Source organism: Gouania willdenowi, chromosome 21 (genome assembly GCF_900634775.1).
Source record: "Gouania willdenowi chromosome 21, fGouWil2.1, whole genome shotgun sequence".
Taxonomy (NCBI): domain Eukaryota; kingdom Metazoa; phylum Chordata; class Actinopteri; order Blenniiformes; family Gobiesocidae; genus Gouania; species Gouania willdenowi.
Window position 1 is genome coordinate 8,151,568 of NC_041064.1, and position 25,508 is coordinate 8,177,075.

A 25,508-nucleotide genomic window follows, 5' to 3' on the forward strand; every position below is an offset into this window, starting at 1 on the left:
CTCAAAGCTACACTTTTTAGGCGTCATTGAAAGTTGGCTTCATGGTAAAATTAATACTAGTTTGGTGTTCATTCCTGGTTATAGTTTTTTTGGAAAAAATAGAAAGATGACGAAAGGTGGAGGGGTGCTAATTTATGTGTGCAACTCTCTGAAATGAATAGAAGTGGAATAGTGGTTAAGGACGCTGGCCTTGTAATCAGAAGGTTCCCGGTTCAAGCCTCACCTGGTCTATCACTGTGGGATGTTGAGCAAGTCCCTTAACCCCGAACAGCTCCCCAGGCGCCGCAAAAATGGCTGCCAACTGTTCCCCAAGGAATGGTTAGTGAATATCTCCATTGTGAGATAATAAAGTACACAAAATCCAAAAAAAAAAAAAAGTGTTGACATTTTTATCTGCTGTTGTATGACCCACTATCCACTAATAATGACCAAATCAGAAATTATTGTCATGGGAGATTTTAACATAGACTGGTTTAACAAAAGTAAGACATTTTAAAATAGAAATATTAAAATTGTTGATGACCAAATTTGATTTTACCCAGCTTGTGAAAGGAGCTACAAGAATTACAAAATCTAGTAAGATTGACTTAATTTTTTTGTAAACAAAGAAGAATGCATTCTGAAGTCATACAACTTCTTGACTGGATTGTCAGATAATATGACTTTGATAGTGAGAAAATTACCTAAAAAAATGCTGTAAAACTCAAAAAGCCTAACTATAATTCACTAATAATTCTTCGAAATGATATTCCCAAATTGGACAATGAGTTAAAAGAAATACATTGGACTAACAAGGTGTGGGATGATGTAGAAAGTAGCTGTAGGCAAATTATGAATAAAATAGATGGAATTGTGTCTAAATATTTAAAGAATTAGGAACTTAGGTAAACAGAGATCCTTACCCTGGATAAATGAATCCATTAAGAAAAACGTATGAAGCGGCGAAAAAAGTAATTAAAAGCAAGCTCAACACTGACATGGTTTTATATAAAAGAAATTGCGTGATCAAGGCTTTGAGACTTGCTAAAAGCATGTTTTTATATCACAGCAATTACTGAGGCAAGAGAAAATTCATCAATAATGTGGAAAACAATTAAGAATATTGTGAAACCTAAAGGAAAGCAATCCCACTTGTGTGAACTCAAAATCGGAGAAGAGATTGAAAAACGATAGTAAGCGTATCAACCAGAAACTTAATCATTACTTTATGTCATCGGTTCAGGAGTTGTCGGATTGCTTTGATGTGAATACCAGGGTAGAGTATCAGCAACCCAATAATCAAGTGCATTTTTCTTTAACAAACAACTGAGCAAGAGGTGCTAGCTGTCATAAAAAAAAAAAAATTGTCACGCTAAATCTCTTTTCAACCTTGACACTTCCTTTCTAAAAAGAAATACTGGTTAAACCTCTTACTCATTTGGCAAATATCTCTTTTAAAAAAGAAGAATTCCCAAAAGACTGAAAACAATCAAGGGTTATACCTATGCTTAAATCCAGAAAGGCAGATCTAGCATGCAATTATAGACCGGTTAGCATTTTGCCAGTTTTTTCCAAGGTGCTGGAAAAGACTGTAGCCAATCAGCTAATGTCCTTTTTACAGCTCAATGACAAACTGCATCCTCTACAATTCGGATTCCGGCCCCAATATTCGACTGAAACAGCCAATTGCTATTTTACTCAACAACTTAAACTAGCAATTGACAAAGGTCAAATAGTTGGGGCGGTCTTTTTAAATTTTAAAAAAGGCCTTTGACCTACTGAATCAACAGTACAGTGGTTCAAGACATATTTGGAACATAGACAACAAAGTGTAATAATTAACAATGAAAAGTCATCCTTCGCAACACTGAAAACAGGCGTCCCACAGGGATCAATACTCAGGTCTCTCCTTTTTACACTGTACATTAATGATTTACCAAACATCTGTCCGGGCGCTGGTTTCCAAATGTATCAGATGATGCAGTTGTCTATGTGAGTGGCAAAAGTGTTGAAACCATTACTGCACAGCTGCAGCAACACCTTAACTCAATATGTCAATATGGTTTCAAAACTCATGTGAGTAAAACAGTGTCAGTTTGTTTTGCTTCCAGATCACATCCCCCTGGAAGAACTGCATCTCACAATTAATGGTCAAGACATTGCCCAGGTCTAAGAAGTGAAATATCTGGGCCTAATCTTAGACTACCATTTATTGTTTGAAAGTCATGTTAAAAAGATCACAAGAACAGCCAAGGCAAACTTGTAGAGCTTTAGAATCATACGGGACTGTTTACCATTTCATGAGGCAAATGTATTTCCTTAACCCCGTGGATGACGCCACGGGGTAAAGGAACAGTGGATAAGAAAGGAGAAAGGATGGACTATTCGGACGCAGTCCTTGTCTTCTGAGCTGAAACATGACTTGGATCTGGGGGCTTTTAAAAATGAACTAAAGCGTGTTTTAAAAAGTGTGCAATAATTTTTAGATTGCACTGAAATGCACTTCCTTTGTATAATGTCAGAATTAATGTTACTGTAAATGCATTTTTTGTATTCTGTATTTTCTGTGTGCATTTGAAAAGCCCTTCACGGACATTGCAAATTGGCCTTGGCTATAAATGTGTAGTGTGGTACATGTTGATTGTTCCCATTTATCCAATAATAATAATAATAATAATAATAATAATAATAATAATAATAATAACAACAATAAAAATAACAATAACAATAACAATAACAATAATAATAATAATAATAATAATAATAATAATAATAATAATAATAATAATTGATTAAAAGTATTTGTTTAAAGTTTGTGAGGAATTGCATGGAATATTACTTGACAACCAAAATTGTTCAATTTGGCAAATTGTATTATTACTTTTTTAATATAGAAAATGTACAAAATTAAAGAACAGTAAAGATTCTGATAATTGTATAATTTCTACGGTTCTTTAAAGTACGTGTAATGTATGTGCTGAATGCTAACCTCTCTATTTACATCATTACGTAACAACTCGTGGAAACAAACATACAAAGTTAACTACAATTTACTGTAGTGGTAAATCATTTTTATTAAAAAGGTTGTGTTTATTGTTTAATGTGTCATATTAATGATAAATTGTCAGAAAATTTAGCCTTGTAACACATCCAGATTAACTTCATTATCATGAGTGACTGGCTTCTGCTAATGCGACTGCATTTAACAAAAAATGTTTTAAATGAACATAATTTCATGTTGTGAAGTTTTTTACTTTATTTTTTTTTACTTTTTAAACGTTTGACGCAATGAAAAATTAAGGTGTGTGTGTGTTTTTTTTTTTTTTTTTCTTTTGTTGTTTTAATTCCAGAGAGTACAAGACTAGTTGTTTGGGGTTTTTTGCACACTTTTTAAAAAAAAAAAGAAATTCTTTAAAACTACAGTCTACATCATGGTGTTACTTTTGTCCCACCCATGTGTTACTGTATTCTCGACTATGAGGGACAAAAGTAACAGTGCACATTGTCTAGTTAGTGTGAAATTACATTGCCGTCATTACACATTGATCAACATAAAAGCTGCTTTTGACACTTTGCACATGTAATTGGCTCATCACAATGAAAAATAATATTAGTGTGTGATGTTATCTTTCCAAAATAACACTCTTACCAGCTCATCCCTATTGGGTCATATATTTACTTATTAATAATTTTCAATGAGTCGTATGCACAAACACAGACAGATTAACCACCCATCGCACTGTTTTTTGTTGAGGACCATATCAATAATAAACCAGTGCAGTGTGAATTACAGAGACTTGCAAACAAAGGTTAAAGCAGGTAAAACTGTAGTGATTATATTCTGTGAAACAGTGCAGAGAACAAAAGCATTAACGGCAAATTGCAGATCTGGGAGAAATCGACGATCCTGAATAATAGAACCAAAAAGTTGGAAAAGACACAGAGAATAAAAAAGAAGTGCAGAGGAGAGCAGGGAGGGTAGGGTGTGTTGGTGTGGATCATATGAACTGTCCTCCTACACAGCTCATTTGAAGGCTGGAGCAACGCTCGGCGTGACCTTAAGGTCACTGCGGCAGGCGCTTTGCTTCTGTCAGAAGTCACTTCCTCTTGACAGCTCAGAGAGATGACAAGCTGAGCTGACACACATGTCTGGCTACATGGCTGCTGCTTTCTGCCCCATTACCTGCTCTCAAACTGCCATTCCTAACCGACAGGGGAAAAAAAGCCCAAAATGGGGGATTCTGTCAGGGTGGATTTATATTAATGCACTTGGCATTTTCACTCATCTTTGATTGTCGAGGAAAAGGAATTGTGAATGGCACAATTTAAAAGAAGGAACACAAAGACTCTGTTTCAACAACAAATTACTTAATTACAAAACACAATCTGTATACTGTACAAAGGACTTCAATTTGTTGGTCCTTTTCTTTCATTATAGACTCTAAAATCAGCAGAACAGTATGTTTTTATATCAGTGAGTGCTTCCCAGAGTGCCATTAAAATAATACAGACAGATGTGGGAACATTGGGAAAAAGCAGCACATTTATACAAACACTTAATGCATTGACCAAAGGCCGCTTCTTTTCTTCAAATGAAAGAAAATCACAAATATTTAAGTTTTAAGTGCCATCCTATCAAAGTTTAATTGGCACAATCGGACAAAATAAATGGATAAATGCACTCTACACTTCCTTACGGGGCGCCGATTGCGAAGATGCACATTCTAAAATGAAGAGCAACTTTTCGCAAGATTTAGCAACAAACCACGTTTAAAAAACATGTTATTGTTTATTGTTACTTTTGACCACATTTTCAGCAATATTTGTGAAATTTGTGTTATTTGATTTTGTCGTAAATATATAGTGTCAATGTTAAATGTAAATATTAGATCTAAATCTAAATGTTAAATCATAAATGTTGAATGTGAAATAAAAATAAAAATCTAAATGTTAAATGTAAAATTTAAAAGTTAAATGTGAAATATAAATGTTTAGTCAAAATGTTCAATCAAAATGTTAAATCTAAATGTTAAATGGAAATCCTGAATGTGAAATCTAAGTGTCAAATCTAAATGTCAAATCTAAATGTTAAATCTTAAATTTCAAATGTGAAATCTAAATCATCTAAATGTAAATCTCAAATTTCAAATGTGAAATCTAAATGTTAAATCTGAATCTAAATGTGAAATCTAAATGTTAAATGTTAAATCTGAATCTAAATGTGAAATCTAAATGTAAAATCTAAATGTTAAATCTAAATATCAAATCTAAAATCTTAAATTTTAAATGTGAAATCTAAATCTAAATGTTAAATGTTAAATCTGAATCTAAATGTGAAATCTAAATGTAAAATCTAGATGTTAAATCTGAATCTAAACGTGAAATCTAAATGTTAAATCTAAATATCAAATCTAAAATCTTAAATTTTAAATGTGAAATCTAAATCTTAAATCTAAATCAAAATCTAAATGTCAAATCTAAAATCTAAATGTCAATTTTAATATTCAGCTAATATGCAAATTGCCCAGAAGTACCAAAACAAAATCTCATCAAAGCGAATGAGCGCTATCCACGGCCCCTTCAGACGAAGTATTGCGCTCCACTGTTTGTCACGTCTCCTCACCGCGTACTCATGTTTCCTGCAGTGTGTCCTGTTTCCTGTTTAATTCCTACATTTGGAAGTTAAGCAATAGTGAGTAAACGTTATCAAAATCTAATTTTTTCTGAGACACAAAGGTGTGATTTTGTATAAATGTCTTTTAAAAATAACTGGGATGGAAAGATGGCAGCACACATGGAGCGCCAAAGTGTCAGTAGCGAAGAGGGAGGCGAAGGATTAACGATGCGCATCGCGTGTTCTGGGTCTTTTTTCTTCATGGTGCGTGAAGGGAGAGCTGGGACTGGGGGACTTGAGGCAAAGGGACCCCCCCCCAAGGGAGAAGCAGCAGAGAGGAAGAGGAGACTGAAAAGACTCATATGATATTCATCCCTACGCTGCAATGTCTGCCCTTGCTGTGGACAGTCTCAAGGGGAGAAGGTGAGGTGGACTTAAGAAAACACCCTCCCACACACACACGTGCGCACACACACACACGCACACACAGGGGGGAGAGAGAGAGAGAGAGAGAGAGAGAGAGAGAGAGAGAGAGAGAGAGAGAGAGAGAGAGAGAGGAGGGGGAGATCTGATGCACTTCCAAAAATTGTATGAGACTCAAAAGAGGAATAAGGTTAGCAGTAAATGTGATTCATTTTCATTTATATTGCTTGTGCCGAATTGCATCCAATAGTAATAAACTGTCATATGCTCACCTGTGATTTCCCTAACAGTGCGAAATACATTCAGTTTTTCCGGGTCCAAGGCTTCAATGTTGTGATAAACATCCCTATGAATGAGAAAAAAAAAAGGATTAATTTCAACTGAATTCAATTCAATTCATAACTAGAATTATTTTTTTTCTATTTTATTTATCTAATTATGAATCTTTTGTGCTTCCATAATTCCTCATTACAAAATATCTGATTTAAATTGCAGAGTTAAGCAATGTTAACCCTCGGAGCACCTTTGTGACCAAAAGTGACATTTTGGGTGTTTTTATTTGTTTGGCTCTCAATATTAATAATAGTCATTTTAAGGTTAGCCGTATGAAATGTTGCCACTATTGTGTTTTTTTTAATTTGCTTGATTCCAAAGTCCTGTGTATTGGAAGTGCATAGAAAAGGAGATATATTATGCATCATAGTGACACTTAGGAAGCTCTGTACCAAATTTGCTCCATTGACTCCCATTGTAACCACATTTTTTCATATAGTGTAATCATAACATAATGGGTTTTTTTTTTGTTTTTTCAAATAATTCCAAATAGATCAAAGCCTCTACCTTCAAAATAAAGGGAAACAATCTAGCAAAAAAATACAAGATGTACAAGTGTATTTTTTTTGTTAAAAATGTCCTTGTGCTGAATATAATAATGTATTGAATTCAATTTCGCTATCAATTAATGACACGGTGAAGGCTTTAACATTTTCAATAACAAAAAAAATAAATTACTCTGGCCCTCATTTTTGGAAATACTGCATGTTGTGTGTTTTTCCAGCTGAAAAAATTAAGAGGTTCTCATGGTGAAAAGTCCATACAAAATTTGAAAATCATAATAAAGTTTATAACTATGGATAAGTCTGAAGTAGTTCACAAAATCTGATGCAGTGGAAGTAAAAAAAAAAAAGATGAGTCAGACCATTTGTGTACACAAGGTGTACAAGTGTATGTAAATTTAAAGGAGTGCACAAGGGTTAAAATAATCAAGACTTCCTCTTGTTTTGCAAAGTAATGAATTTCTTCAGCAATTCTCACCCTTTAATTCCAGTAATAAGAAACACCAGATTGCCATTGATTTTGGTGCAGTTGACAAACTTGTCAATGTTGTTGGAATCCACCGTCTGTGCCGTCTGTAGGCTGGCCGTGCCTATTCCATCGCAGGCTGCACAACAAAAACAAAGAGCTTTACTCGACTTCATCATCAAGTGTCCTGACAGTAATGCAGATTAAATATCGGTCTCATCAGTGTGTGTGGGCATCAGCATTTCTGTGCTTTACCTTTGGGACAGATGTCCGTGCACGGGATGCACATCTTGATGCGGTTCTCCTCCACTTCCATCTTGTTGCTTGGACAAGCCCTCACACACGAGTTGTGGTCCACCACCAAGTTATCTGGAAGACAATTCAGCGGAAATGTCAAATCCAGAGCGATGCTGTTTGTCACACAGAATGATGTGGTGCGAGACATCACATTAAACAAAGTGGGACCAGTAAGGGACTTGACTTTTATTCTACAGCCTAGGACTTTTCTTTTAAGAATATACATCTTGATTTTCAGCTTATTACAATGGCAAATTACATTAAATAAATCACATTAAATTTGAAAAACACTGTATCCTGAAATGTGATCCAGTCTCCTTCAGTTAATCATAAAGTTGCAAAAAAGAAAGTGAGCTGAGATAAGGCTATCATCAGATAATAGTTACACTATTGGTATCTAATACGGGTGTTGAATAAAATCAATTCGGCAATATATTGCAATATTACGTCACGCAATTCTTGGATCAATTCTAAATGCATCCATATCAATTCTTTTTAATTAAAAAAAAAATATATATATATATATATATATATATATATTTTTTTTTTTTTAAAACCTTTCTTTAACCAGGAAAGTGTTTTCCACTGCAGGAGACATTGTAACTGTACAAAGATGCATGTTGACCAACTTGTGTGTTTTTTCAATAAAATCTAAAAAGAAAGTACTAACTTTCTGCATTTATTTGTTGTTCTAGGCATATACCTCAGTTAAGTTGCACTAAAGTCAAAGTTGGTTTAAAAGCCACAAGCAGATTGTATGTTTTTTTTTTTTTTTTTTTTTATTTTAAGTTGTTGGCACATGACATGTTAAAGCCAATGTTTTGAGTGTAAAATATGCCAATAAAATACATTTCATACATAAAGTTCTCATGAAGGTGTACACATTTACACATTAGTTGTTTCTTAAGTCATATATTAAAAAAAATTGCAATAATCGCCTTATACTTTAATATCAGGATATATCGTATCGCATCGTGACCTACTGTATGTATTGGGATACGAATCGTATCGTCAGATATCAAGCAATACACACCCCTAGTATCTAATATTTATTAAGGTAGAAATGTTGAATGAATGCATGTTTTTATGATTTTTTTTTGGTTTGGTTAGGTAGGATGAGAACTGTCATTGTCTAAAAAAAAAAAAAAAAAAAAACAGCCACAAGACCAACATTTAGTGGTTGAACCTAACTGCAACAACACTTGAAGGGGGCGGAGCTTAGCTATGCTGTTTGCGTTCTATTGAGTTCTTCTATTTCACCAAACGTCAACACATTTAAAGCTGCTGGCGACAATATCTAACATTCTTTTATAACACAGATAATTCCATAATGTTGACCTCATAGACCAATAAATCAAAGGTGTTTCATCCAAATAAAATGGAAAATTAGTCACAATCAAGAACACTCGGAATGGCCAGATATTCACAGTTATTTGGATCAATGATCCTGATCATGGTACCATGATCATTCACACTTTTTTTTCCTGAAAAATCATGATAAAATGAGCAATCTGGATCCAATTTAGATAATCTTGATCAGGTAAATAAGGAACCAAACAGACATAACCAAGTCAAATTTCACAAGGATTGGTCAATTACAAACAAAGATGTGAGTATTTGAAGTTTTGCCAACAATGACAGATTGATCCAGAATAGTATACTGATCTGGATCTCCTTCAAAATTAATTGGAATCTTCCGTAGCATAAGGTCTACATACAGTACAGTATATTGGTTTAAATCTGTTAAGTACTTTAGACGTAATATTGCTAACAGGCAAACAAACAAATAAATACACGGTGGTGAAAATAAATGTTTAAGGTTGAAATTGCATTTGTTAACAAATGCTCGTGCTTTGAACTTCGGAACAATTTTGTGCATTGCAATGTGGGATTGGGAGAATGCAAAAATGATCAAAGTAAAATTTTTGATTAACTCCAAGTGTCTTTACTTCATTGTTGCCGTGATTTCCTGTGTTTCCTCGCCGAACAAGGAAGACAACAATTTGATTGATGCCATTTTTGTTCTAGTTTGTTAATGGCATTCCCCAATATATGACACCACATCACTCTATAAGACTTTAAAATTTAACAGTATTTGGGGGTTTTAGTGAAAGCCGCATTATCAACATCCACCATTGTTTTGGCACAACTTTAAATCCATTAAAACCCCAGATGAGGACAAAATTTGGATGAAATACAGGGAAAGTAAAAAAAAAAAAAAAAATAAGTTTTTGTCCCAAGCAGCTTTAAGTAGAAGATTAACATGTTGTTATAAACTAAAAAGTCATCTTGGATATTTGAACCCACGCTTACTGTCCCAGAAAATGGTAAAGGAGCATGTGTTTTAATAATGCTCTCCCAACAATAAAGAAAAGAAGATAATCTTGAGGCATGAATGTGATTCAAGCTTCTTTACTCTGGTTTCTGTTCATGACTTAGGGATTTGTATGTGTGGGTATTGTAGGAAAAAAAGACTGCATTTATATAAGCCAGACACAATGCTAATTTAGGCCAAACACTAAGATGAAATAACATAATGCCATCTTTCTGTGCAATCCGTTAACATTCATGTTCGTATCAACTGGATTAATGGATAAAATCTAAGTTTAATAATATATTTCATGATATACTGTTCGTAAGTCAACATAAAATTTGTACTGTGGCACTTACGAGGACATTTTTTGACACAAAAAGCTCCATAGGTGTATTTTGCTCCAGGATTGTGCTCCAGCTGGAAGGTTGTAGGGTTGTAGAAGAACGACTTAGGGCATTGGGTCACACAGGCGCCGCTGTCATTAAAGTTGGTGCAAGCCTGCAAGAGCATGGACGTTAAAAAATGTTATCAATCTGAGCACCAATACAGGCATGAGGATAAAACAAATCATGGCAACAAGTTGGTGAAATCATAGTTTTAGAGACCGCAAGATTAGTGAGTACGATTTATATGAAAAGCATTAGATTTGAACTGAGATTTCCCTGCAGTGCCCAGAGGTGATTTCAGTGAACGGTGCAGACAAAGAATAATTTACATAGATCCAATAAAATTACCACCGGGACAAAATGTGATTTTGAGTAACCTGCAGGCTCAAAAGTCTTTAGAGTGGTTGGAATAATGTCTGTCGAACAAGTGGATGAACAAAGACTGTCTAGGTTTGAGAAAATGAATTATTATTGTAGTCAATACCACTGCCAGATTTAAAACTATGCTTACTACCAACAAAAAAAAAAAAAAACAATATTTTGAATAATATTATTTTTTTGTTGGGTAAAAATATTTGTTTCATACATTAACAGATTATTATTGTAAACACCATTTGTTCTAGTGGATATTTGTTTATATTATTTAACCTTTTAATACTAAAAAAATAATTAGTATTATTAACATTTCTGCCTGGGTATTTTTTGTGTGCTTATTTTGTCTATAAAATGGTCAGTAAATGTGGTATGAGGAAGTGCTTTTACCTTTTTTCCAAAACACTTTAGGCTTCCAAAAATTGGTTGTTTTTTTTTGTTTTTTTTTGTTTTTTTTTTTTTACAATTTGTTACATATCCTACCAGTGTAATATCAGTTTTAATAAAGGAAAAACACAAATGAAATACATTTTTTGAGATTTAGTAGGAAGAAAGCAATGAAAACTAACATGAATGAGTTTTTTTTTTTTTTTTTTTACAGATATATACAATTCAGAATGTATGTAACTATTTACAATGAAAACAATTTTTTAAAAACATTTTATGGCACCTATTACACTCGCAAGCCAAAGCGATGTCTTTGTGGACTTATGATATTAATGATGGAACATGATTACTGTAATGTATGTCAGAAAAGTGTAACATGTTAGCTTTCAGAAACAGTTTTAACAGAGTTACGATAATTGTAATGTGAACATACCAGGATTTGTCACCGGCGACGCTGTAGGTGTTAAAGGGTTAAATAACTTAATTTGTTATACAGAAGTAAGGATAATTATTTGGTTATTTAAGCAGAAATGAGAATGAATAATTGCAATTATCTATATTCATGTCTCATTTATTCAAACAACTGTTCCTCAGGAAATCCACAACAGCCTGACTTCCTCAGAGGCGTCTGCTGATAACTTTGATGTTTTCTTTGAAGTATACTTGACTTCGGCATAATAATTATCTTATAATATTTACAAAAAAACCTATATAAAATAATAATCATTTTACAATAATTAGGCAGAAGTCAAGGAAACATCAAAGTGATCAGCAGATGACTCTGACGAAGACTGGCAGTTGTCAGTAGAAACACGTCAGGAGATCAAAGTGGATTTCCTGAGGAACAGTTGTCTGACTAAATGAAACCATAACATATTATTCATAAAGAAGACAAAAGTAATCTTGCTGGAATTATTACGCGGAAGTCAAAGAAACATCAAAGCAATCAGCAGATGCCTTTAAAGAAGACTGGCAGGTGTCAGTCAAAATATGTCAGGAGATCAAAGTGGATTTCCTGAGGAACAGTTGTCTGACTAAATCAAACCATAACATATTATTCAAAAAGAAAACAAAAATAATTTTGCTGGAATTATTTATTCATGTCTTTTATTTTGACATTCTGGACTTCTTTCAGAAATGTTTGGTAAAGGAAGTACTGTAAGTATTTTATTGTGAAAAGGCTTTGTTGTCAATAAAGGAGCAACATGATTATTTTACAAACCCAACAAGTAAAAAAACGTTTCATGTCGTCACTTTTAAAGTGGTTATGGAAGCAAGTCAATGATAAATATAAGACCTATTAAGACGACCTCAGATAGACAAAACAATTATTAACAAATGAGCAAGCCAATCTAGAATAGGAATCATGTTCAGCTCTTTTTTTTTTTTTTGTTCTATCTCAGCCTCCATTAAACAGTGAACCTGAAAACTCAGCTATGTAGTGAAGCATGGATTTTACGTCGACTTCATTACACAGCCTAATAAACTTGATAGGAGTCACTTAAGGCCTTTGCTTTGCCAACTGGAACATTGTCCAAATGACTTTCCTATATTTTTTTGGTTCACAAATCCTATTCAGGCATTTAAACTGATGATAATCTTTGCACAGAAGAGAAGTGTTATAGTGTTTTGTTATTCATTTTGGAGAGAATTGAAGGAACTCCAGGTGTAAAGAGAACTTATATATCCTACTCAAGTAGAAGTACTGTTACTTGATTGAAATTGTGCAAGTATAAGTATGCCATAGATAAAATACCAAAGTACAAGTAAAAAGTAGCTCAATTAAATAGCACTTAAAATAAAAGTTACTGGTTACTTTCACCCCACTTTTATTTTTGGTAATAAATCTTGTATATGAATAAACTTAAAAAGGAAGCTACCAAATCTGGCACAATTGGAATTTAATTTATTTTCCACAGAGGCATCTGTATAGGATAAAAAGTTTGTCAAAATGTATAACTTTGTTAAATAAAATGAAATAACACAATTTAATTCAAAATATAAAAATTTCCAGGCTTTAAGTATGGCTACATTTATGGTTTGGGTTTGTTTTGGCGTCGTACCTTACGTTAAATCTGGTTGGTCAGCTATGATGTGATGCATTTGATTGTTGTCTGGTCATTTTATTTTGTTTTTGTAGTTTCACAATGTCTGTTGATCATTTTAAAACAAATATAATAATAATTTACTCAGTCATGGTTGAGAGTAGGAATATAACAAATTACTTTACTTCATTTAAAACATACTTCAGAACAAGTAAAATTACTGATTTAGAAACATAATCAAAAAATTACAAGTGCCCTTAAAAGCAACTCAACAACAGTAACGTGAGTACTGTAATCCATTACTTTCACCTCTGGATAATAATTAATCATATACGTCACATACTTATATGCAGTGGGTTGGATTATACAATAATGAAACGGTTAGCAAAGATGACATTTTGAGGAAGATGCGTAGGGGTGTGTGTGTGTGTGTGTGCGTGTGTGTGTGTGCGTGTGTACTCACAAAGCAGTCTGTGTCCTTGGGGCCATAGCAGCCACCTGCACACTCACGGTGACAGCAGTCGCTAACATAGGGACCAAAGCATCGACCGTCACATTGTTCAGCACACACCGTCTTTGTTACTGTCGGAGATAAAAAACAACAACAATAACGTCACCCTCATGGTTTGAAACCCATTCGTCCACTTGGTTTGTGTGAACCATGACACCAAATTACAAACTATACAGACCTTAAAATCATTAATACACTCATTGGACATTTTCCAGCCTTGCACCATGAACATGATATAATCTGTCATCTGATCTTCAGATTAGATTTCTATAGGTCATTCCATGTCATTTCAACAAATGGTCCAAAGAACTTTGTTCTCAAAAAATGTCAATGTTTTTACCCGCTGTTACATGATTATTCATTAAGTACACTGTATATTTTTAGTTTGATCGGATTAATACTTTTTTAGAAATGGCCATTTCTCTTCCATTTTCAGCTTCCAATATCTCAGGAACTACAACATATAGGAAACTGAAGTTTGGTGTATAAATACAACTCCACCTACTATACTAGAATATACAAAAAGATGTTGTTGTGTTATACATCCTACTTGGTGGACATGCCAGCTCCTCAAAATTGGATAAAAGTTTGTCTGGATTTGGGGCTCCAACATGTTTGGGCCTTCAGTAAACGACCTTGCATGGCACAGCTATGAGTCAAGTACATAGACTGTTCAAATCACGATTGATTAATCAGATATACAGTATGCATTGGTTATTGGGTGACAGAAGAAATACTTTTTTCCCTATTTTCATTGGCCCATAACTGCATGTGGGAATATAAGAAACAATCTAATCTCTGTTTTAATTTATAGTGTAAAGATGACTCTGTCTTGGGATATAAAAATATTTTTTTTAAGCAACTTTTATATTTTGGAACCCATCTTTGGGTTTTTTCACCACTCACAAATATTGACAATCCTTTACATGAGGCCATTGTAGCTTGTCTCTGTGTCTCAATCATTTGTTGTTTATTAGTTTTTCACTAATATCAGTTTTTTTTTTTTTTTTTTTAAATCCAAGTGGGTGGGATGTCCCAAAAATGTGTTGAAATGACATGGAATGATCCATATGGGTAAAGTCGGATACATTTGATGATCAGTTTGAAGCCCATTGTTGCTTAATCTGTAAGAAAAGTTAAAAATCTTTAAAATCAATAAGGCTGCAGATCCATTAATAGCATGTAGGCCCCTCTATCTTTGAATGTCAATAATTGTCTATTTTCTTTATTATTGTATGTATAAATAGTCTTACAATGAAGTTTGTGTCTTTTTTATTTATTGATAACTTCAGAATAGTCCAAACAAATTAATTAGACTACTGGATGCATACCTTTCCACCTTACATCATCCATCTCTGTGTTGTGGTGCAGGTTCAACTAAGCTGAAGTGTTTTTTGACAAATGGTCGTGGTCGTCAATCATGTTTTAAACACCCCGCCGTGCTCTCTCGAGGGTCCGTAACCAAATGTGACAATGACATAGCGAATCCCATCCGACACGGTGCGCGACCATTAAAGCGAACGTCCAAGCTCGTTCTCTCCTCATTTGCCTTGAGTAATCAGAAGGGCTGCCGTACATCCACGGCGCGCCTCTGATTCTAACAGACATATGGAAATGTACTGTTGTTCTTTGCAAGGATTTTATTTCCCCTGTATGAGAAACCAGTGGCCAAAATAATGTTCATAGGAGAGAGCTTGGACACATTTCTATGAATGGCATAGTTTCACTAAACCAAATAATATTGGTGTGGGTTTAATCATTACATGAACTCATTTTTGTGTTGTGTATGATTATTTAAATAATTAATTAAATTTTTTTTGTAGATAATGCATGGATCAAAGGCTTTTACAATTTTTAACAGAGAGTACACACGTTTGCTAAGGGCCAAATATCTACGTTGCCAGATATTGGAAGTTATCTGGACCAGTGATCCTGATGATCATTCACACTTTAAAGGCTTGGAAGAAATGTATATCTCCATTAATAACCATACAGTAGGTCCAAATGCATGGGCACCCCCATTTTCTTTGAGAAGTCACAATGAAATGCACAATTTGGATCGGATCTGGATGAAACTTGGCGGAATAATTTAGGATTTCATTAAGGTCAGTCAATTACGAACCAAGATAGGAGTTTTTGAAATTATGCCAGTTTCTTTGATTATTCAAACTTAACAATATGTTATGGTTTCATTTATTCAGACAACTTTTTTCCATGATCCCCTGACATGTTTCGACTGCCAACTGTCAGTCTTCCTCAGAGGCGTCTGCTGATCGCTTTATTGTGTCTTTATGAGTTATTTTTGGGCGTGGCCAATTTGACAGTTCTGTCATGCGAGCCACGCCCCCTGACACCCGATGGTCTCTGGAGAAGGTGTGCATGCAAAAGATACCTAATACAAGCTTTTTAATTTTAAAGATTTAGATTTTTTCTTACATAATAGGCAATAACTGATCACCATAAATTTGCATTTGTGGGAAATGTATCAAATGTTAAGCATATAATCCTAATCTGAATAGATTAGATCAGATGACAGATTATATAATGCTCGTGCTGCGAGGATGGAAAATGTTCGATGAGTGGATTGACAATTTTAAAGTTGGCGTAATTTTCAGGAAATTTACTTTGATCTCCTGACATGTTTCGAAAGCTAACTATCAGTTTTCTTCATAGGCGTCTGCGGATTGCTTTGATGTGTCCTTATGACACACCTGGGACTCTTCTCCAGAGACTATCGGGCGACAGGGGGCGTGGCCAGCCTGACAGAACTGTCACGTTGGCCACACCCAAAAATAACTCATAAGGACGCATCAAAGCGATCAGCAGATGCCTCTGACAGTGGTCAATCAAAACTTGTCAGGAGATGAAAGTAAATTTCTTAAAAAAAGTTGTCTGAATAAACCTTAACATATTTTTTTTTTAAAAAAAGACAAAATTAACTTGCGGGAATTATTACGGGAAAGTCAAAGATACATCAAAGTGATTAGCAGATACCTCTGAAGAAGACTGGCAGTAGACAGGAAATCAAAAAAAAATTCCTAAAAAAAATATTAATAAATGAAACAAAATGTTTTTTAAAAGGAAGACAAAATTAATTGCTGGAATTATTATTCAAACTGATCCAGTATCAGTATATTGATTTTTTTAAGGAAGATTTAATGATATAAGGTCGATCTTTGATTAATATTTTGTCAAAATCATGTAAGAACTTTTCATGTAATCCTATAACAGCAAACAAATAAACACATTTAAGGAAGAACTTTGAATTCATGTGTTCGTGTGCATTTTTTGCGGCGTCTTTCTCCCCTGCCCGTTCATAAACGTAGTGACAAGATGCTATCACAGTAATTAATAGAAGTTCCAGACAAGTCACCAAACCAATATACCAGCACACGTGCACACTTCACCCCCCGCCTCAATAGAAATGGCCTGTTTTATTCAAAAGACACTTTGTCAAACAAATGACCTTGCAAGTGAGAAACACAATGCTGTTTATCAATTGGCTTTAAACTTCCACCTTAAGAGAAAAATATGAAAAGGCTGGCGCCAACGAATACAGAAACAATCCATCTCATGAAATATGCCCCGAAGCTTCCATTTGAACAGGCTGTGGACAGCAGCATCCGTCAAAAGAAGTGCTGCCTTTCACTTCCAGTTTACACAAGCAAATCCTTTCCTTTTTTTTTTTTTTTTTAACACCACATTCCAATAGAAAAAAAAAAAGCTTATTTTGGCAGGTTTTTATTTAGAGCCTCAATGTTTGATCCTGATGGTGGTCATGGTAAATTTAGTTTCTTATCACAAAATCAGTGAAAAAAACATTAGTTTGAGCATTTCCATATCTTGAGTTGTACTTAATTATTCCCGATCGCTACATCAAAAGGCACACTTTTGTTCAATGCATTTCAGTATAGTTCATTCAAATGTGATTTACCTTCCTTCAATAAAAGAAACAATTTAAAATAAAGGTTTTTTTATACAAAGATAGGAGAATAAAGCCTAATGACAAGCTATAAATCAATGGATTCAGATGTAGCCATATCAGGATAACAGCCAAAAAGGGAAGGAAACAGGAGAGGGCAAAGCTTATCTGGACCTGGTCTCTGACATGTTGTTAACAGGTCCAAGTCAAACAGTTCATCCCTCATTATCTTAATGAGATCACGACCGCAGAACAAATAAGACAAGACAGGGTTTGGAAGGCAAAGATGAAGAAGATTGTTCACAGAGCTCAGCATTAGAGAGGGAAAAATAGATAAGGACGCAATACAGAAATAACTGTTTCATTTGGTGTAAAATGGGTTATGTATGAATAGAGAATTTGCTCTTTGACTCTTTACTAATAATAATAATAATAATAATAATAATAATAATAATAATAATAATAATAATGAATTGTTATTTGTTACAGAGGGTGTTGATGATAATGACATTAAAATCAAATAAAATTATGATAAAACAATTGGTTAACCTAAAAATAAATCACATTGTGCACCTTCCAACTTCAACTCCTACAACCTCTACTGACCATCAACTGTCCTTGCATCTGTGGGTAACTTTAAGTCTTAAATCAATAGAGGTTGTATTTGTTTGGGGAAAGATGTATTTAATTGCCAAAATGCCGCCTTAATATGCATGCTTGATATGTTGCAAGAAATTAGCAATTAACATGTTCACCAACATAATCATGTGTTATCGAATTCAAGATATTTTTTGTAGCTCTTCAAATCCGTTAACTCATTAATTAATAAAATGATTTGATATTATTTTCACTGTGCAGAATTTTATACACTAATGTCTTCATTGAGAAGGTTTCTTTTTTCGGCTCTGGAAGGACTTTAATCCAGGCGAGATGAGGCAAAATGGCTCCATTGAGAGTAAAGGTTGCAGATCCCTGGCCTAAATCTATCATAATAATAACTTAAAGAATCTCCTAGCCATGCTGTCTGCTGATCTAAAAAGCTAATTTAAAGCCCTGATTATAAGACATTGCTGTTCTTTGGTTCGTAGGTACTTAGTGATGTACTTACAGCTTTGGCACTCGTCTGCTTTGGGTCCCCAGCAACGACCATTACAAGACCGATGGCACTTTTGACCTGCACACAGCAAAGATTGAAATTGAAAAAAACAATTGAATAAAGTCTTATAATCTGAAAGTCTGAAATACTTAAAAAAAAAAAAAAGCATGAGGCACTGAGTCTGGACTGTGGGTCTTCTCTGACAATCATGCTGAACACAATTTTGGGAGGTCCCGATACAATTTATTAAATTTCAATGTGATATCGATTTTGCAACTTTCCGTAATGGCCGAAACCAATATTGATCCGATATGACATTAACACAAAGCCTACATATTTTTATTACTTATTTTGTAGAGTGGAGTATTAGAAATGGCTTGCAACAGTAGGTATGAGACAGAAAAAAAACTGACCTATTTATTATTAACGTACATTTTAAAATTGCAATATTATACAAATTAATAAATATGAAAACCCTGAAAAATAACCTAAATTAAAAAAAAAAAAAAAAGGTTTTAGATGCAAGCTGATAATATATTCAATTCAACTTTATTTATAAAGCGCAAAATACAACAAAGTCATCTCAAAGCGCTGAACAAAATATAAAGTCCATAGTAAAAAACATGTTTGCCTTGTTTTTTTGTTTTGTTTTTTGCAGATTTTGGACACAAATAGTGAGTAAAAATGCTGTAATTATTTTTTCATTTATCTTTTTAATAAAATGCAAGCTTTATTTTATTGCTGCATTAGGGACAAAGGTTACACATAATAAAAGTATGAGTTTAGAGTGTGATTGTAAGTCCATTTCAAGCACAGTGAAAGCTTAAATATGAATTTGCATCAAATCCATCCAAGTTTAACCAGAAATGCTAAATGTTTTTTTGTTTTTTTGTGTGTAATAAACAGGCTTCTAAACTTGTCTTCAAATAAAATAAATAAATAAAATAAACTCACTTCAAAAGAATGTGATATTTTTATTACAAGAAATATGATGAAGTACCCTGTCACTGTGTAACCACTGCTGTTCCACTGGCTGGGACTTGCTGTTCCAAGCAAAAAAAAAAAAAAAAACATGAAAAATAAAAAACTCTATAACTTTAGTACAGGTTGTTTTGAAGAAGAAAAAAAATACATTTACTTTTACCAATGGGCACAAAATCAGCCCAGCATGAAACCTCTGAACATCTGGTTGAAATAAAAGCAAAGAAAAAAAAAAGGACCTAATTGACTGACTGGTAACTGACTGCAGGGGGAAGTGACTCTGTGCTGTCCTCTGTCCATCAGCCACTCCATATAAGAGCTATTAGCACTAAGCTGGCTCTGTTGCATAACACAAGCTTCATCATCATAATCATCATCATCGCCTTTTTCCCACTGTTAAGAGCTTCTCCGTGGGACATTTGATCCCTTTCCACCCAACGTTGCACTTACTTATTTTCCATCTTACTTAATGTTTTTGTCTCCTCATGATCTGTCACAATTTATTTTTTTCTCTCCAGACTTACTTGACATTGCTTAGAGGAAAAAGGTTGACAGCTTTGACACTGTATAATTATAATGAAAAAAAAAAAACAGTCTAAAAGAGGTTAATATAAATGTCAACAGTATTCTAGCAGTGCTAACTGTGCAAACTTTGCTTTCAAAGGTTCTATGTTACTAAATCTTCTATATCCTCAGTGACCTAAAACACCTCATAAAGCCATATCAGTGCTGCTGGAAGCATTTTTCATCACAACAGAGAGTTTAAAGGCAGGTTTCAGGTCAGACACACTGGGGAACTACGGACCACTGTGGGAGGGGCTTATGATGACTGCAGATGGACTCACCTTGACCACGGCTGCCAATCTACTACTCTACATCTATACTACCAAGTCTTCTGTCTTGTCTGGGAGTCTGTCTGCCTACCCAGTGTTATTTGATCTCAGCGTATTTCAGGACAAAGGCATTGAAGCAGAATTTCTGACACACAATCTAAACTTAATACATGTATGTGCTTAGTTTCACTTGGAAACCTCGCTCTGAGTTTAGGAAAATAATTAAATCTACAGGTATTTGTTTGTTTGTTTGTTTGTTTTTAGATCCTCAATAGCTATACTGCAAAAGCAGTAGCTATTCTTCCATATATAATACATAACAACATTAACCAAAATACACACAACATAGAGATACAAAAATTAAAGTAAACTGATAATTGATTAAAAAATAAAAAATAAATAAAACCACCAGTATACTTAACCTGGGTGCTATGTCACCCGCTTCAGTTTCTCCAGACAGGCTGAACTGATTTACACAACACAATAAGCACAACCCTTTAGTGTCCTACCCTGACTCCCTCTTCCCTGTTCCCTTCCCCCTCACCTAGCTGTAACACTGCCCTCTTTTTTTTATTTTCTCCCTTTAATAAAGTGTTTCTTACCCTTCATTAGGGAGGGCTGGTGATGGTCACAATTTTGCAATTAAGAAAAAAAAAAAAAAAACATTAATTGCAATATTTTATAACCTTTATTTAACCAGGAACGTCTCATTGAGATTAATCTCTTTTTCAAGAGAGTCCTGGAAGCAGTTAGGTGTAGGGGACTTGCTCAAGGTCCCACAATGATGGCCCACAATGGATTTTACCCTGCAACCCTCCGATTACAAGCCCACCACTGCCCTAAATAACAAAACATGCATTTTTGTCTTAAAAAGATTGCAGTTTTTGTAGTGTTGACCTTTGACAGCATGTGCGGACAAAGTTTAAAAAAAAAAAAAATATATATATATATATATATATATATATATATATATATATACACACACAACTCTACCTGTCAAATACATTATAAAGGATTTCAGGTGTTTTTGTAATGATCATATTCCTAATAAATGTAATCTGTGTGTACTTTATCTTATCTTTAACATGGAGCTAGGTCAACTGGTGATGCATATCATACTTATTTATGCTTGTTCTCAATGAGCAATTTAGCACAAGCCGAGCTGCCTTATTTTGTGCAACCTGTAATTTATTTATATTTGTCAATGTTGTATTTGACCAAATAATTGAACAATATTCTAAATGTGAAAAGTATTGATTCCACTAATATTTTCCTAATTTTCTGTTTGACCATGTCCATGCTCCTGTCCATTTTATTTAACACTAGGTATTCTGGGTAGAATCCGTTCATTTGTTAATCCCTGGTGTATGATGACTCTATATTATAGTTTAATTTTCCCATAACTTATCTATTGTAATACGGCTTGGGGAAATACCTGTCAAAATTATTTAAACAAGGTTTTGCTAATTCAAAAGAAATTTCTAAGAATGTTGGATTCCTCGGATATATTGTATTTATCTAGTCCTCTGTTGAGAAAACACAACATTTTGTCCATTTTCCATGTTCATATTTACAGAAATTGTTTATTCATGTATAGGCACTTTCCCACTCAATTACCAAATACTGTATATTATTTTGATGTTCACTATTATTCAACAAGGTATTGCAGGAATTTTCATCTGGCGTATTGCAGAGTTGGGATTAAGCCATTTCCCCCTGGGATTAATAAAGGAATTCTGATTCTGATTTAATTAAGCAATTGACACTGAAATATAGAGGCCCATCACTTAGGAACAATTTACCTCAGACACTGAAATCTTTAACTTAATAACTACATAATTAATGACCCCACCAACAGTCCACACAAATTCCACTATTCTCTAATAACCTAAAAATGACAAATCAAAATTTACAAATCACACCCCAAGTCGACTTTCTAAAGCATGGCCGTCCAGTGAGGCCCGTGGGCCAAAGTTGGCCTACAAGCGATTAGTTTTGGCCCGTTGCCCACATTTGAAATTGTTTATTTTTTTTTCATTTTTTAAAAATAATATACAATGTACAGTATGTAATACAGTACAGTGATTTTTGAGAAGAAAAAAAATCTAAAGCTTACTGTAAAGCGTCTAAGTTTTCTTTGAAAAGTGCTATTTAGAACTGATTTATTACTATTATTATTATTATTATTATTATTAATAATAATAATAATAATAATAATAATAATAATAATAATAATAATAATAATAATAATAATAATAATAAAGCTGAGGTCCAATGACATTATTTTTCTCGAGTTTTAAAGAATCTTTCAAGGCAGTGTTTTGATTGTATAGGCGGGGTATGTTGTGTCCCATTTTGTTGTCTGATTAGGGCTCTGATGTCTATGAAGACAGAATCAGAATCACTTATTAATGGCCACACAGCAGAGTTGGTGGAATTTGTTTTTAGCACAGCACATCATGCTCATATCACATCTTACATTTAGATGTTTCATAATTTCATGCCATGAAACACAATAAAGTGTCCTTCAATTTCAAAACGAATTAAAGTGTTTATTTTGCACAGTTATGTTATTGGCATAAATGGAACAGTATTGTTTAGTTTTGGCCCGCGGCCCCCACTGCAATACATTTTTGGCCCTTCAATGAAAATAATTTGGGCGCCCCTGTTTTAAAGCATATTGGCAGATATTTTTTGCCCTATACATTTTTTTTTTAATGTATAGGGTGAAATAGTTGTACAAACCTTCAAATCCCTTTGTTGCTTTGTACATATAAACCGCTTACTTGTAGTTGGAATTGGTGAGATGACTTTATAAGACCCTGGTTCTTAACCTCTACCAGCACAGTTATGTTTTAAATTGAAATTTGATGGATTTTTCAACATATTTTCTATGTGCAAACAAATAAATAAATGTTGCTGATAAGATAACACCTCCCTTTAGACAAACTGACTTTATTCACTCTATGTTGGACTACAATTTAGACCCTTGATTCAAACTAGATCAAGGGCTAATGCTGCTGCAGAGAGGAGAGTGTCTGCGTGGAATATCAATGCTTTACGCCGTTAATATGCATCTGAAGAGTTTTGATATCCAAGGGCAACTCACGAAACTTTGATTTAGTTTTCCGTGCACTTTATTGTGTTGCTTTTTGTATCCGTAGACAAACTAGGTACGGCTGCTTTCAGCTGAGGGTGAAGAACGGCAGCGCATTTAAATGTCAAACACCTAAATAATTAACACAAAGAATGTACTTGTAAAAGGTTTAGTTACTGAAGGAACCAAAACGGATCAGAGGGGTCAGACAGTAGATTGTTCCATCAGTGAACAACAGTATTAAACCCACCCCCTCCTCCTACATCACATAATAAATAACAGATCCAGTATGTTTTATTTTAATCAGAACTCAAATCATTTCTAACAACTGATCCAGCATCAAACAGTGTTCACATATTTTTTCTGCTTGCGTCAATGTTCTGACGACATGATGTGGTGGATGATGACAGTGTGAGGCTGCTTTTACAGAATGACTCATCACATCCTCTTTATGAATTTATTAATGGTTAAAAAGGTAGTACTTTATCTAATTATTGTCCTTAACGTCAATCAAGTGCTTATCAAATGGCTGTGGATGCGCTTTACAGAGCTAGCTTAGATCCCATAAGTCTCATGAGTGTGCTGGGGAGTGTTAGACTATTTTTAATGTGAAAAAATAACTTGTAAGACTTACGACTAAATAAAAAAGATATACAGTAACGCAGAGCCTAGTTTGGGAATGTGTGTATTTACTGCAATAATACCAATGTCATAAAAATGCAAATTTAATGCACTTTTGCACAAGTTTTAAAGGCAGTTATGAGAGTAGAAAATAAAATAAAATCAGTTTTCATATGACAAGTAAAAGCACCAGTTGTATGTTTGAGTCGTTCTCATTAGCTGGGATTCCATTACAGATTTTTGCAAAATAAAAGCGATATTCCAAAAAAAAAGTATAATTGCGTATAATACATGTGTTTCCGTTGCAGGCTGATTTGGATCCTCGCAAATCCTGTGTCGCAGGAAGATGGATGCTCCAAACCGCCTTATAACACTTTGATATTCTTCGTGGTTTCACGTCTAATGTGGCAGTAATAATTTTTAAGTATAATGCTAAGAAATGTCCCGGTCTCCTCTTCTGTCCACACGTACCACATCCTGTTTACTCGGAGATAAGTGGTCATGTGACCATGTACGTCACGTTCTTTGATGTGTATTTGCGGAAAAGGTGCTTCCATAGCGCTTTTGCGACACATTTCGATATTAAAACAATGAAATTCCTCCGCACGAAAGCGTAAAAACTTTTTGACGATATTTGATTTTTTTTTTTTTTTCAAAATTCAGGTGTTTTCATTACCAGTTTTTATTGCGCTATTTAGATTTTACGCATTTCCAAGGGTAATGGAAACGCAGCTATTGTGATGCTTTGTAAACAGAGAAGTAATACTTACATGTGACGCTACTATTGGTGGGCACCACCAAAGGGTGGGTTCGTGGGTTCTTGACAATGTCCTGCCAATGGATCGTATCTGCGTGGCAGAGGAACTTGTTCTGGTCAACGTAGACACCTCCGCTTAAAATTTCTGTGGGAAAAACAAAACAAAGAGACAATTTTTAAAAATAAATTCCATTAATAAAATGTTGTGTTGTGTTATTTTACAACTTTGACCATCTTTGAGCCTAGAAATCGACAATCTACAACATACTGGACAGGGGGTCTCTAGGGTTGGACTTTTGGTAGTTGAAAGGACAAAAATAAAAGACACCAAAGCAAAGTAGAGCAGCATTATTAAAAAAAAAAAAAAAGGAAGTCAATCCCACACAAAGATCTCCAATGAGGGCCAACATTCAAAAAAAAAAAAAAAATACATATATATATATATATGTTGGTTGTTAATGTTTTACTTGCCCCTATCCCAAGTGTATTTATCACTGCACTTTTCCCGTTTCTTCATTTATCGTGTAAAAACATAGACAAACATTATAGCCATAACATTACTTAGCCTGTT

General features: G+C 34.1%; 1 protein-coding gene across 4 annotated transcripts in view; it reads right to left on the reverse strand.

The window, feature by feature from the left end:
- The window catches only part of erbb4b (erb-b2 receptor tyrosine kinase 4b), a 390,990-nt gene that overhangs the window by 112,284 nt on the left and 253,198 nt on the right, over window positions 1–25,508 (reverse strand). For all 4 annotated transcript variants that reach the window (XM_028435190.1, XM_028435188.1, XM_028435187.1 and 1 more), the window contains exons 4-10: window positions 24,951–25,082; window positions 18,661–18,726; window positions 13,583–13,701; window positions 10,286–10,427; window positions 7,574–7,687; window positions 7,331–7,457; window positions 6,289–6,362 (exon numbers count right to left, since the gene is read on the reverse strand). In XM_028435190.1, coding sequence (XP_028290991.1) covers window positions 6,289–6,362; window positions 7,331–7,457; window positions 7,574–7,687; window positions 10,286–10,427; window positions 13,583–13,701; window positions 18,661–18,726; window positions 24,951–25,082 — 774 coding nt within the window. The remainder of the gene's footprint in view (window positions 1–6,288; window positions 6,363–7,330; window positions 7,458–7,573; window positions 7,688–10,285; window positions 10,428–13,582; window positions 13,702–18,660; window positions 18,727–24,950; window positions 25,083–25,508) is intronic.